Source organism: Poromitra crassiceps (genome assembly GCF_964638095.1).
Source record: "Poromitra crassiceps genome assembly, chromosome: 9".
Taxonomy (NCBI): domain Eukaryota; kingdom Metazoa; phylum Chordata; class Actinopteri; order Beryciformes; family Melamphaidae; genus Poromitra; species Poromitra crassiceps.
In genome coordinates this window covers 6722732-6738752 of record NC_139630.1, presented here as the reverse complement: position 1 = coordinate 6738752, position 16021 = coordinate 6722732, and the positions used below count along the sequence as shown (strand labels likewise).

Below are 16021 nucleotides of genomic sequence, written 5' to 3'. Positions count from 1 at the left end.
TTTGCATATTGGTAGCAAAGATCTTACATTCCCAAGAACTGAAAGCTAATTAGTCCAGATGGAAAAATGTGTTAACGCGCATAGGGTGGCTTTTTTTCCGCCACCTGTTTTTTCTTCATCCTTGAAGTGTCTATTTTAAGATTCTGCCAGGTAACAGGCTGAAATAATGTCCCATGGGGTTCATTTTTAACCCTTTATCGCGAACCCGGAAACGAAAACGTTTATATGTCCTGTTCATTTGTCTCTGTATTTTGTTTACTTCAAAAGTTATGCTATTTTCAAGATTTTCTTTGTCTTTTGTCGCTTGGCAGAGCTAAGCCTCCACCATTTTGGTGTGAAGGAGACTACCGTAATGACGCCAATAATGCGTCCTGCCTACAAAGTGCCGTACCTCTACCAAAATGGCCTATGTTCTTCCCGATAGAGCAGGGGTTCCCAAACTTTTCAGACCAAGTACCACTATGTACCAAACCACATTTCCCAGGGACCACTTCCACTGCGGATACCAACATTTCCCCCCTAAAATAGAAATAGCTGATTTAAGCAGCAGTAGCATCAGAAAGGCTAAATAACAACATAGGGTTCAAAATGGACACAGACACACCTGCCAACATCAGGCTGTTAAAAAGAGGAACCATCTGAAAATGTTTGTTTTCTTCCGTCACCAAAATGTTGCCTAAATTTCATTTCTTTGTTGCCTTTCTGACAAGCTAGCATGAAATGGTTGCTACCAATCGATGCCTTAAGTCTTCTTCTTTTTCTTTCTTTCTTTTCTGACTTTTATCCCCATTTTCTACCCAATTGTACTTGGCCAATTTTTCCCCCTGCTGCCCCAGTCGCTGCTCCACCCCCTGCCAATCTGGGGAGAGCCGAGACTAGCACCATGCTTTCTCCGACATATGCGCAGTTGCCAGCCGCTTCTTTTCACCTGACAGGGGGAGCTTCACCGGCAGGATGTAGCACTTGGGAGGATCACGCTATTCCGACCAGTTCCCTTCTGTCCCGACCAGGCGCCCTGATCGACCAGAGAAGGCGCTAGTAGGGATGGGAATTGATAAGATTTTAGCGATTCCGATTCCATTTTCGATTCTGCTTATCGATCCGATTCCTTATCGATTCTCTTATCGATTCTCAATGGGCAAGGGGAAAAAAAAAAGAGTACAAATGGGTTTATTAACATTAATTTTCTTTTATATTATTATAATTATAATTATGTATTATTATTCAGCTCTGAGATCAGATTGCTCTTTCCAATCCCATACCAAGCAGGGATCAGTGTGTCTGTTAAACTGGCTCTGTTTGGGGGTTTGTATTTTGGGTGCATCTTTGTCATCTCCCTATAGAAAATATATAGTGGGAATGAATGAAACAGAACTAGTGGTTAGAATGACAACATGCAACTTTGACATTTTACTTTAGCTGGCATGTCAGTCAAACTTAGTCACTGCTCGGTGACATTCGTTTACCCTCGCCTCGGTCATTTTACTCTTCCCTGCCTGGGTGAATGGAGGGGCTAGAGGTGCACAAGAAGTAATCGCTGCAGCCTCTGACCCAGAGCGACTACCAGTCTCTGTGAACCAGCCTGATTCTGAACGTCATCATCATCTAAATTAAATGGATGGAAATAGAGTATTGGTGAAATCTGGTTTACACAATGAAACAAATGGCACGAACACTAAACACACAATAGACAGGGTCTGGAGGAGTTTCCCTTCCATAACGTTAGCCGCGCTGCTATTAGCCACATTATCCTCACTCCGTAGCACACCAAAAATGTGACATTCCTCCAAAATTATTGCATGCTGTGTGGACAAATGTTTCTGCATATTGCTACTATTTACCCCCTTTGACGAAATAGAGGTTTTGCAAGCATTGCAAGTGGCACTGTGGTCATCGTTTTGCTTCTGCCTAGACACCATGGTGGCTGCGGTCTAAACAAAACAAGGCTGCGTGCGTGTCGCAGCGTGTGACGTCATCGCGCATGGAATCGATAGTGGAATTGTTAAGGACTTTGGCTAACGATTCCAAGGAATTGATCCACTGGGACCCGGTTCTCAACAAGAACCGGTTCTCGATTCCCATCCCTAGGCGCTAGTGCAGCGACCAGGACACATACCCCCAATCCGGCTTCCCACCCCCAGGCACAACCAATTGTTGGTAGGCAGGGAATCTACTGCTAGATAAGCAAAAGTGGAATATGCACACCCGCAGAACTCAAAGAAAATAAATGCACACAGTATAATGCTGTCCCGTGCTTTAATGATCCCCTCTAACAAACAAACAACGTTTCGCCCAGAAAGGGCTTCGTCAGGTTGACAGCACTAGGCATCTCGCGTGATACGCGCACTCGATTCCTAGGCTGGCCCGCTATACAGCCTCGCCCACCCTTCAGCTCGCCGAGCTGGCCCTGCAGCTCGCATTCGTAGCTCAGCCGCTGCGCGGCCTCGCCCTGGCTGCTCCTTGATGGCAAACTTCAGGGGTGCTGGATCACCTGTCCTGGAACTGGCAACATACAGCTGTCTATGGCTGAAGACGGGGTCTGAAGCCAGACTCCCACTTATTTCAGTGTCTGCCCCTGGGACTTGAAATTGCTCTTATGACATCACTGATGATGGCACAACTGCTTTTATGACATCACTGATGATATCACAACCTCTTATGACATCACTGATGATGTCTCAATGCCTCTGACATCACTGATGATGTCACAATTTATGACATCACTGATGGCATCATCACTGGGACTTTGGTGTGTGTGCACCCGTGTGTGTCTGTCTCGTGTGTGTGTGTGTGTGTGTGTGTGTGTGTGTGTGTGTGTGTGTGTGTGTGTGTGTGTGTGTGTGTGTGTGTGTGTGTGTAATGTCACAATGCCTCTGACATCACTGATGATGTCACCATTTGTTTAAGTGAGACAGACAGACAGACAGACAGACAGAGCCCTAGCTCCCTTCTATGTAGATAGATAGATAGATAGATAGATAGATAGATAGATAGATAGATAGATAGATAGATAGATAGATAGATAGATGTACTCCACCCAACCCTTATATAGTCATACACCCCCCACCCAATCAGTCAGTCACAGCCACAAGCAGTGAAAGTGCAATCAGGATCCAGGTTTCTGTGGCTCCCATCTCATCTAGGGGTTGAAGAATATATTATGTCATAATCCTGTATATTAAAATACCACTTATATTATTTTAAAATAAAATAAACAAGATGCACCAGAAAAGTATAATATTAAAATATCAATAATATAATTTTCAGTCAAGATACACCAGAACGTTAATAATGTTATACAACAATCTATATAAATTTGGCAATGTGGACTGTTTGTTTGTATGTCTCTGTCTGTCTGTCTGTCTGATTGTTTCAAGAAATTTGGCCGGCCACAGCTATGCTGTTTTATGTGCGATCGGGCTGAAACTTTCAGGGGTTCTAAAGAGCACCCGTGCGGGTGACCTGACCGAGCAGGATTTTATAATTAGGGCAGATTAATTGCCCTAATTGCCTTAAGGCTGATTGCCCTAAGGCTGAGGATATAGTTCAGTGATGATATCATCAGTGATGTCATCAGTGTCATCACTGATGATGTCATCAGTGATGATGTCAGTCTGAGGCTATATAAGTGATGGGAGTATCAGTAGGTAGAAGAGGTAGAGGGAGGAACCAGACAGAGACGATGGCTTCTGCCAGAGAGACTGAGGGAGAGGGAGAGAGAGAGGGGGAGAGAGACTGAGGAAGAGGGAGACAGAGGAGAGGGAGAGAGAGAGAGAGAGGCGGGAGAGACTGAGGGAGAGAGAGATAGGGGGAGAGAGCCTGATGAGAGAGAGGGGGAGACATTGCACGCGCGCCAATAGGGCGACACCTGGGGGACACCTCGGCATTCCGAAATGTCGGCACTCCAAAATACCGGCATTCCGACAAAATTGTCGGAATGGAGATCTGTCTCGCCATTGCAAAAGAACCCTAACCCTAACCCTAACCCGGGGGACCGGCTGGAGCTAACCTCTCCCAGCCCCTACGTCTAAACCTAACCTCCCCCAGACCCTAACCCTAAACCTAGCCTCTCCCACCCCCCACGCCTAAGCCTAACCTCCCCCAGAACCTAACCCTAAACCTAACCTCTCCCACCCCTGTAAGCTAAAGAACTCAATATACTATGGCGGAATGGCGGACCTAATATTTTTGGAGATAAAAAGGGCCGCCTCCGAAAGCATAGAAGTCAATGATCGGAATGCTGACACTTCGGAATGGCGAGATGACCCCGCGTGGCTGTATGTCGGCTGTATGTTGGCCTACACATGATAGTCTGTATATTAAAGGGATAGTTTGGTTTGTTTGAAGTGGGGTCCTATAGACCCTTTTTATGTTAGTAAACAGCGATTACCGTAAAATACCAATTATTAGCCCGGGCGTTAATTGACAAAATATGTAGCCAGACCCCGCGTCAATATGGGACCTGCGGCAGTTTGGGACCTGCTTTAATTATTTTTGTACAAAAATATTGCTCAGCAAAGATTGTAAATAGTATGAAATTGTTTATTTAAACCATTTATTTTAATCAGTTGGCTACAGCCCCCCACACGATTGCTTGTCTATGGGGAGAGCCGTGCCTCCCTCTCAGCGCAGCAGAGCATTGCATGCGCTGCCTCCTCCTCCGCTGGCAGGGGGAAACATTATAGCCTATCATACTCACATTTCTCAATCAGAGATGTCGGATTTGTAGGCCTACAAAAATCTTCAGAAAATGCCTACACAATTTTCATAACTGTCAGGTGTTGCTGGAAAACGAATTTTTTAAAAGTGAATCACTCACGGAGCCTACCGTCTTCAGTAGCGCACATGTGAAAGTGCCGTGAAATACCAATTAGAAGCCGACTTCTATGCCCGCTGGCAGGGAAACATACCATAGGCACATTTCTCAAAATAATTATTACACCAGAGATGTCGGTTTTAGTGTATAAAAATCTTCAGGAAATGCCTACACAATTTTCAGAATCATCAGATGTTGATGGAAAACGAATTTTGATCAGCAAGTTTCGTGCATGTGTTTTTTTTCCTCGTTGTTCCCATCGACTTTGTTCCTCGTTTCCTCGTTGTTCATCTTCTTCATCCGATTTTTCTTCTTCGTTGTGTTTGGGAGATGCATTCAACAGGATGTCGCAAAGGTAAAAAGAAAACATTGAAAAAACTAACCGGGCGTCAAATTGGGACCTGCTTTTATGTATTTTTTTTTGTGAGGGTCGGCTTTAGCTCAGGAGGTAGAGCGGGTCGGCCAATGACACAAGGGTTGGCGGTTCGATCCCCGCTCCCTCCCAGCTGCTGTCGCTGTGTCCTTGGGCAAGACACTTAACCCTCCTTGCTCCCGATGGTGTGGCAGCCTGCCGCCATCGGTGTATGAATGGGTGAATGTAGACTATCTACTGATTGTAAAGCGCTTTGGATAAAAGCGCTATATAAATGCAGGCCATTTACCATTTACCATGTACAAAATATGTATCCAGACCCGGCTTAAATATGGGACCCGTGGCAATTTGGAAGTCGGCTTCTAATTGGTATTTTACGGTACGTATTTTGTGGGCGGAGCCGAACTGGTTGCAGAAAGCGACAACTAGCGGTACAGCTGTCATAGAACTATGGAAGATCCTTCACGTATTTTAAAGTTTTGCCAGCAACAGACAGGTTACCTGACACAAATAAGCTAACTCAATGGGGTGAGGTTTCCTGACCCGTACTCACTGTTAGGATGGGTCTAGGATCCAACTACATCGCCAAAGTTGCAGTGCCGGATATTCGTAGTGGGAATGTCCAGCGTCTATACGCCACAAGAGCCTTTTTCCTGTATTCCGGGGATCTCTAGTTTCGGTTGCTTCCTCAGAGTTTTGGATACCACGATGCGTGCGCAACTAACCCTGTGACGTCCACTCCAAATGGGTCTATGAGGTACTTGCATACAGTCGTGTACTACATACAGTAGAATGCAGCCGGCAGAGTCCCAGTTTGGAGAGCGTCAGGCAAGTAGAGCTGTCTGCTGGGTGTGAAGGGTGCCATGAGCAAAAACATACAAAACAACAGCCGGTCTCCATTTCTTCAAACTGGGACTACATTCTACTGCATGTAGTATACTGACTGCATGCAAGTACCTCATACAACCCCACTTCAAACAAACTGAACTATCCCTTTAGAAAGACACTATATTTAATTAGAGAAAAGGTCTGCTACCAAAGTCCAGTTTAAATGGTTGTAGTGTTTTAAGTTCACACATACAGCACCTAATTTATTCCTACTATTGGGAGAGCGAGGCGGCTGGAGGGAGGAACATTGAAGAGGGGGCGAACCTCCGAGTCTGGAATTTGTGTAATATTCTGTGAGAGGCAGCAAATACAAATACAAATGTGCTGCAAGGCATCCATCCAGTCTGCCAAGGAAACCATTAGAAAAAGAAGTAGGGAGAAGAGGACAAGGGTGAGTGAAGTCACTTGCTGATGACATCATCCAATGTGGGACAAAAATGGAAACGAACAGAGCCCACTATACTGTAGACAGTTGCAATCAGAAATATTCAACCCCCCAAGGATTTTAAAGATTTATCAATTAAACAAGTTTCAAAGAGCAAGATTCTACTTTGCATGACTTCTTTATGAGTTGAGTGATACATAAAATCAACACAGAAAATGCATGATGTAGTATTTGTGTGTAACAGTATATATTTTGTTAAGATAGCCATGTCGCAATTATTCAACCCCTATATAATATTGTTGTTTTTAAAGCTTTCTGACCGTTTTTATGGCCTAAAGTGGCGTTGAAACATAATTAAGCCTTTGTAAACTCTATAATGATCCTTCATTTGCTTCAACTGTGATGCATATATAAACCCCACCCATGAAGGTATTCAAGGTAAGTTGCAATCATGGGAAAGACAAAGGAGCTTCCACAAAAGCTGAGAGAAGAGATTATTTCATCACACCTGAAGGGCCTTGGGTATAAGAAGATTTAAATAAAAAAAACATTTCAAGAGACACCATTGTAATTATAAGGACGTTTAAAGCGTATGGAACTGCTGCAAACCTGCCTTGGAAGAAAGCCCAACATTTCCATCAAGGGCCCTTAGCAACTTAGTCAGGATAACTAAGAAAACTCCCGTGTGACTGCAAGACACCTACAGGATGACCTGATGAAGGCTGGTACAAGTGCTTCAGTGGCAACTATAAAACGTGGTCAAGAGTGGAGTGCGTCTTGGAGTCCAGCCATGAAGTCCTTGTTTATTCAGTGCACATTTTATAGTTTTCACTGAAGCACTTGTACAGTACCAGCCTTCATCAGGTAGGTGTCTTGCAGTGTTGATTGCTAATGGATAAATGTTGATGTTTCTCTACAGTTGTCATTTTTAAATACCCCACTGTTTCCAGACTATGGTGGCTTTGCTGCCACCTTGTGGATAAACGGTTTATAACCTCAGAAGTGCTCAAAGCACCCAGTCCACACATAGAGGTATGACCAAGTTAACTTTGAACAAGTAAGTCTCAAGTCTAAATGTAACAGAAGTTGAGTCACAACAAATCAACAGTCCAGTATCAATTGAATATCTTAAAGAAAACTAAATATTCAATATTTAGGACTTTTCAGTGCATTATGGTTTTAATAGGATAAAAACATTGTAAGAGCCTAATGGTATAAGTCTAAATTCAGTCGTCTGCTGGAACAAATCTCATCACTTTTGATCTAAGTCATTTACACCAGTATTGTGTAAATGACTGTTGTCCGCAGGGCTCCACCTGGTGGTCCGCCAGAGCATTTACGTTAAATTTTGGTGAGGGGAAAAACATTTGTAAATGGTTCCTCTTTTTCACAGCCCAATGTTGGTGTGTGTGTGTGTGTGTGTGTGTGTGTGTGTGTGTGTGTGTGTGTGTGTGTGTGTGTGTGTGTGTGTGTGTGTGTGTGTGTGTGTGTGCGTGCGTGTGCGTGCGTGCGTGTTATGTTGTTATGTAGCCTTTCTGATGCTACTGCACGGTTAAATTAGCTAATTTTACTTTATGGAGGAAAGTAGTTCGTATCCGCAGTGGAAGTGGTCCCTGGGAAATTTGGTTTGTTATATAGCATAATGGTAGGCTACTTGCTACTTGGTCTGAAAAGTTTGGGAACCCCTGATTTACACAAACGCAAGATCTCAAGTCACAACTTTAGAAACCTTTTCAAGTCAGACTGAAGTCTCAAGTCATCAGAACCCAAGTCAAGTGTCAAGCAATTAAAACGGTGACTTGAATGCCCTGTGTAAGCAGAGAGCTTGGTTGCTTGCCTTGCGTTACTATGTAACAGATCTAAAACAAATCAAAAACTGGTGCAATACACTAAGTAACAACTTAGTGTTAGTTTAGTTCTGGGTTTGACTTGCAATGCTTCTAATATAAAGATGATACTTTTACCAGAGAAATAGATTAAGCCCAATATGGGACTTTTCTTTGCTTGAACCTGCCAGCAAATCTTTATAGGCAAGGTCAAGAAGAGACCAACAACATGCAGAGTCAGACCAATGTAAATATGTTGAATGAATACTTAGCTTATGCCCTAACTGTTGTTGTTGTTGTTGTTGTTGTTGTGGTGGTGGTGGTGTTTTTGTGCAACCGCGACTTGAAGCCCTCCTGAGACAGAAGACTCCCCCATCGGCTCCCCGGACTCCCAGCGCCAGGAGTGGTTCGCCCAGTACTTTTCCTTTTGATCGACCACAAACCTGCTAAAACAAAGGATTCAGCATGCCAACCAAACTACAAACAAACAAAAAGAAGATTTCTTTTTTTAACTATTTGTTATTTATTGTCATTGGCAGGTTAGGGGCTCAATTCACTTTAAATTCAGTCGACTGTAACCTGCAAATCAAAGTGAGAGCGGATTCTCATTGGTCTGTCACTGAAACGCACAGTGTACAAATTAGATGTCATTCATTTTAACTTTCTTTAAAAAAAAGTAATGATTATCCACTTCCTGAGTTGACTGAAGTGAAATTGAATTGAACTTGAGCCTGATCATCAAACATCATCACCCTAATCTAATTTGATTGGTTTATTATGTCTGATTGTTTCACTGTGGATGAGTTCCTCTCTTAGTACAGTGACAATGATCATGTACGTTTGATGTTTATTTTATTTCTTTATTTTGTTATTTATTTTTGCATTTTCTTGAAGTTAGAAAAAAGAGTGGTGCATTATCATGCTGCTAATTACCATTGTTGGAATACAGTACGAAATATATATATATATAAAGACATACAGTAGGTTATTGTGCTCTCTTTGTACTTGGGCCCATTTCATAAAACATCTTAGAATAGGATGGCTCATCTAAGACCAGTTTGCCTCCTAAGTTAGGGTGACATTTATACTCCCAGGTGTCAAAATACGGCGATTTGTCACGCCCCCTCTGCATCATTACTGCCGACGCGAACGGGTACGTTGGGGGCAAGGGAGGATGTTACTTGGCCTTGGACAAAATAACTGGGAGAAACATGCTGGTGTCTGTGCTGGAGGAACATGCTGGTGTCTGTGCTGGAGGAACATGCACATCCAAATATGAGGTGAAAGATCGACTTTCTCGTCGGCAATAATGACGCAGAGGGGGTATGATAAATCAGCAGAGGTGACATGACAATTCAGCAGAGGGGACATGATGAATCAGCAGAGGGGACGTGACACATCAGCGTATTTTGACACTCTGGGAGTGATAACCTGTTGCACTTGACCCCTGATCCCAGATCAGCCACTCTTTTCTTAGATGCCTCATGAACACAGGCTCTGATGTTAGGATGGCACCATCATGACAAGTTTGTTACAGCTGCATAGAAATTTCAGCAGATTTTGGTAGAATATTAAAAGCTGTTTCTATGGTCGTCTGTCTCAACACAGATATAATGATGTCTCGCCAATTTTAAAGACAAAAATAGCATATTTTATATTTATATTATAATGTGTATGCTTAACTAATAAATAATTATTGTGACATTTATGTGATGTGTTGGCTCATTTATTTATGAGATTGATGGTTTGCACTTCTGGGGTGGCCGGGACATTCACTAAATTATGTTAATGACAAACACTGCATATCATATGCATGCAGATCACTGTTGTTGTGATCGACACATTATGGACTGTACTGTATAATGAGAAATATGAATGAACATATCATGATTTAACAGGCTCTCTTCTTTGTCTTGACATTCCTGCTGGAGAGAGAACCAAATGGCTGGGTCACACCCTACAGATACAAGCACAGCTGGAGGCCGAGCCTAAAAGGGTTCCGGCCATTGTTTTATCTCTAAGGGTAATCAAGCCATAAAACCCCCTGTTCCCTTGCCTCACCTTACAGAGAGGGCACAGCCCAACTCACCGAACGTTGTGATTGGCCCACCATGCATGCTCATTTTAATATGTGATCTCCTACAAAACTGTTGGAAGACAGTCCTAACTGGGAGTCTCAAGTAAGCTTTCGCACGCAGCTGAACCAAGGGTTGGAGGGGCCAGGAAGCCGGCTCCCCTCCCCCGCTCTCTGCACCCCCTGCAGGCGACCAAGCCCAGAGGGACCAAGCCCTGCAGGCCTGACCAGGGCCCAGAGGACTCCGAGCCCACAGCAGCACCAGAAATCGGCTGAAAGGCCAGCCGTAAGTCCCACGAGAAATAGCATGCGTAACTGAGATAGTTCTACTTAATCTCAGTTAATTTAAGTCGTTTTAGTGTTATAAGTCGCCGGGGAAAGCCCCCTTGCGCTTCCAGACGTGCCACAGCCTGGCACAACGCCAGCTGTTGACTAAGCTTCCAGGCAAGACCGACTGACCGACGACCCTCCCAGCGCACCGCACGTGCAGGAGAAGAAGAAGAACGCCACACCGCAGCAGGGCAAACCAACGGCTGCAGAAAAGACCCACCGTGGTGCCAGCCACAGAGCGCAGCCAACCACTGCTCTGCAACCAACAGAGAGGACTGCACGTCAGCCCCGACGTCAACTCAGCCAACCTCGAACCTCCTCCTCACTGCAGCCAAACCCACAGCGCACAGGACAGCCGTGCCAACAACGGAACGATTCACTTAACCGAGTGGATCCGCGTGAGAGTTCGTGGTTTAATGGTCTGGGCAGAGTTAGGGGTTGAAATGCATTACCATATATGTTGATGTACAATGTTCGCACACTGTTGAATGATATAGATGCCTGAAGGTGTCGTAGGCAGAGCTGGTGAGCGCCAAGTTCGGAAGAACTTAGCGGCCATCAGCGGGCCACTCTCCTCCCTCTCTCTCCCTCTCTCTCTCCCACTCTCTCGGCTTCCCAGCTGAGCCCGTTCAACCGGAAGGGCTAAGCTTGGGACGGTCTGGAGGTGTTCAGAATGTCCACCCGCAAAAATACAGTTAAGCTGAATTAGAGAGTTTGATTAGTCACTCACACAGAGTGATCCAGGCTAAACAGTCCCTTCCTAAATTCGGCAGAACCGCCATTTTGGAAAGGAGGCGGTTCCAGACCGCCCCCCAGCCACCTCTGTCTGACCAGGTCAATCCTTCCTCAATTTTGGCAAAACCGCCATTTTGAAAAGGAGGCGGTCTTAACACGATCAGCCCGCCCCTCAGCCAATCCTGGGGTGACATAAGACACTCCACCTTCTCCTCCCTCCTCCTCTCTCTCTCTCACACACACACACCCACACACACACGCACACACACACACAGTGATATAATGTTTATTCAGATTAGTTATTAGCGATAGATGTGGTAGAGTATTAGTCATAAAAGTAAATGTGATGAACTGATATTTTAATCATTATGTTAATGTCCATTGATATTGTGATTTATTAAATCTTTTTATTACATAATGCTATGAATCTTGGTTATTATTCATGAGGTATTTTATCTGTGGAAATCTGTGACAGAAGCTTACGAACTTTGACCTTAAAAGTCTGCCCTGAATGGAGGTGTTTGAACTAATTGGTGTGGGTTGTGCTGTTACAATGAGCACATGAGTGACAAGGATAATTCAGATTGAATTCTCTTTTTGGACCTTTCCCATCTGAAGACACAATAATGTATTGGAATGTTTTTCCTCTCATATATCTGAAAGAAGGCTCCCAGCAAACACAATTACATCATGATGATGTTCTGATATCATCTTTCAGTGACGTCCAGGACCAGGACTAGGCCAAATCACAGCCGATTTGGGGATCATTTAGACATCTACACAGGAATGTCAAGATGACGTCGAAATATGACGTTACTATGAATAGGCATATTCAGTTATTCTGCTATGTACACAGTGTGTATTCAGCAGCTTTATACATAATTATATCCAGATTAACCTTTATTCTACATTTTCAAAAAATAAAACAGTTACCTGGCCGTGGTTTGAACCCAGGATCTCCAGCTTTGGTGTCTGCTACTTTACCCCTACACCATCCTTCCACAGCAATGACAAGGCACGGATGTAACCTTATTATGGCATAAACTTGTTTTTATTAAAACGTGGGTGTCAAGTCTTTGTGGATAGGGCATTACTGTGTGACATCTAAACCAACTATTTATTATGCTACAGCAGATGCAGAACCCCAAAACACATTAACCCCACCCAAAATGCTACATTCCAACTTCCAGTAGTAGTAGTAGTAGTAGTAGTAGTAGTAATAGTAGCAGAAGTAGTAATAGTAGTAGTAGTGTTGGTAGTAGTGGGAGTGGTAGCAGTAGTAGCAGCAGTAGTTGTAATTGACCGGTTAATGAGTTGTGGGCAATTTAGGGTTGGCGTGTGTTTCATTAAAAGTTTCGAGATTTATCATTTAAAAACGGTTTCACGTATCCAAAATCCTTTAATAACTTCAGGTCGGGGTAGTCCACAGATGACCCAGAAAAAGTTTCGTGTGATTTGGCCAAACGGTCTAGGAGGAGCTCGCAAAAGTAGGTTTTTGATCAAATTCAAAATGGCGGAAAATCTACCAGACAGAAATGGGCGTGGCCTAGTAGGTTAGATGCACGATGCTCCAGGGAAACCAGTCGACGTGGAATTTTGATTCTACGGCTCGTGGTTCAGAAGTTATTGACCGAAAAACGTGAAATTGGCTGTTATAGCGCCACCATCTGGTGGATTGGTGTAATTTTTTTACTCTGAGTAGTGGGTGATGTCGTGAACCTGTGTGGAAAGTTTGGGTGATGGGGGGGGTATGGTTTCTGAGATCCACACACTTTTAGGGCAGGAAAAGAACAAAAGCAAATACACAAAAGTTTAGACATTTATAATTTCAAAACGGTTTCACGTATCCAAAATCCTTTAATAACTTTAGGTCGGGGTAGTCCATAGATAACCCAGAAGAATTTCCGTGTGATTTGGCCGAACGGTCTAGGAGTTCGCAAAAGTAGGTTTTTGATAAAATTCAAAATGGCGGAAAATCTAGGCACACGCAAATGGGCGGGGCCTATATGGATAGATGCTATTGATCCAAGGAATCCAGGAGAAGTGAAATTTTGAGTATAGGACACACGGTTCAGAAGATATGGACCATAACGCGAAATGGTCTGTTATAGCGCCACCATCTGGCCAATATGGGTATTTTTTTGTTTCTGAGTATGAGGCACATTGACAATCTATGTGCCCAGTCTGGCTACGCTGAGCCTTACAGTTTCTGCTGTACATACAGTTTTACCGGAGAAGAATAATAAAAAACAAAAAAAAAAAAACAATAATCAGAACAGATACAATAGGGATCCACGCACTTCGTGCTTGGACCCCTAATAATGCCAAATCAGAAACCCTGGATCAACAGTGATGTTCGGGCTGCCGTTCACGCCCGGACCACCGCCTTCAATTCTGGAACGCCAGAAGAATATAAGCAGACACGATAGACAATGTGTTTCCAACTAGACTCCAATGTAAACCCATGGAAGTCATCTTTGACGCTCAAGGCAACTGCTCCACCGTCCCAACACGTTGCCTTTGTGCGACGGATATAACGACTTGGGCTTTGGCCAATGTAAACCCATGTAAGTCATCTTTGACGCTCATGGCAACTGCTCCCCGGTCTAAACACGGTGCCCTTGTGTGACCGATATAATGACCTGGGCTTTCACTAATTATTATTTTTTTCATTAGGGCTTTCATTTATATAATATAAATGGGTTATAATATAAACTAGAAGGTCTGCATTTCCTACCGAAAATGTAATTGTGCTTGCTGTCCTCGCCATGCACCGCCTGGCTTGCAAGGTCCCTGCCCATGCAATTAGGGGGACTAATGCTGCCTTCCAGACACCTGGGGCCGGTTGCACCAACTGGTCTTACACTGGTCTTAAGCTAAGTTGGTCGTAACTTTACGACCTAACAGCTACGCCGGTTGCACCAAGACGACTTAAGCCTTATTTTCACTAAGACCAGGCGTAACTACTACGCCTGGTCAGGAGGAGGCGTAGAGCCTGCCTGTAACAGAGATCTCCGCGGAGACCTTTTTGACCGTCATCGTCGTAACACCGCCAGTTCGCCGTCTTTGAAAGCACGACGTTAGATTATAACTAACTAGTTAACCTAACCCGCCTTCCAAAATGTTGCCGTTAGTTTTTTAGAAGTTAATACATAGAATTGGGAACGTTACATTCAATTTCATTCAGACTGACTCTGTCTGCTCAATAGCCGCCATTTTTCCCCCGGAGCGAGGGAGGATGGGAGGAGGGAGGGTGTTTTACAGTAGTGGCTGAGAGAGCGTAGTGGCACAGTGCTCCAAGCAGGTCGCGAGGCACATTTTTTGCAACATCATCCAATCAGAGTGCATTCCCTGGCAATTCACATGGACGCGCATTGCTACGACCAGCATAGTTAAGACCAGACATAAGCCGTGTTGGTGCAACAGGCGTAAATCCATGGTCTTAACTAAGACCGACGTAGGAGTTATGACCAGGCATAGTTAAGACCAGTTGGTGCAACCGGCCCCTGGGACGTGGGTGTTTCCCAGTGGAAAAGTCCCAGTCCCCACCTTCAACACAATATTTCTCCTATAGGCTCAGAGTACATCCGTCCACACCTGTACCAAGTTTGGTTAGCATCGGACGATCTTTGTGAAATAGGCCCCACCCACCGAACTTTGGAAGTCGATTATATCGCAACGGTGCGTTTTTTTTCAAAAACCACGAAACAGTGTTGTGCAGGACACTCATCACATGATGTGTGCTTTGGTTTGGTGAAGATTGGACAAAATGTGAAGGAGGAAGCGCAAAAAAACTGTTTTGGACAAAATTCAAAATGGCGGAAAATCTAGTCAGACGGAAATGGGCGTGGCCTAGAGAGTAGATGCGGAAGGACCCAAGGTTTGATGATAGACCCTACGGTTCAAAAGTTATGGAGCAGAATGTAAAGAGGGCTGTTATAGCGCCACCATCTGCTCAATTTGTGTAATATATTTCTCCTATAGGCTCAGAGTACATCCGTCCACACCTGTACCAAGTTTGGTTAGAATCGGATGATCTTTGTGAAATAGGCCCCACCCACAGAAATGTGGAAGTGGATTATATCGCAACGGTGCGTTTTTTCAAAAACTTCCAAATCAGTCTTGTGCAGGGACAGTCCCCACATGATGTGTGTGTTGGTTTGGTGAAGATTGGACAAAATTTCAAGGAGAAATCGCAAAAAAAAACAGTTTTGGACCAAATGCAAAATGGCGGAAAATCTAGTCTGACGGAAATGGGCGTGGCCTAGTTGAGTAGATGCGGGAGGACCCAAGGAATCCAGGGAAAAAAGAATTTTGATGATAGACCCTACGGTTCAAAAGTTATGGACCAAAGGTTAAGAGGGCTGTTATAGTGCCACCATATGGTCGATTGGTGTCATTTTTTCGGGGATAGTAAAAGACCCCTCTGGGAACCTCCCTACAAGGTTTGGTCGCTCTATGCCATATGGTTTCTGAAATACAGCTAATGGAATGCAAGCTTTTGCCAGATTTATCTAAACCCAATGCAAGTCAATGGGAAAAAAAATGGCGCTTAATGGCGAATAGCGCCCAAACCGCTTTCACAAACCCTTAG

At 44.2% G+C, this 16021-nt stretch overlaps 1 protein-coding gene across 1 annotated transcript in view; it reads left to right on the top strand.

The window, feature by feature from the left end:
- fam184ab (family with sequence similarity 184 member Ab) overlaps positions 1–8719 on the top strand; it is a gene marked incomplete at both ends in the record, with an annotated part of 541527 nt that extends 532808 nt beyond the window's left edge. The window contains one exon of the mRNA XM_083643220.1: positions 8638–8719. Within this exon, the coding sequence (XP_083499346.1) occupies positions 8638–8719 (82 nt within the window). The remainder of the gene's footprint in view (positions 1–8637) is intronic.
- Between the last annotated feature and the right edge of the window lie 7302 nt (positions 8720–16021).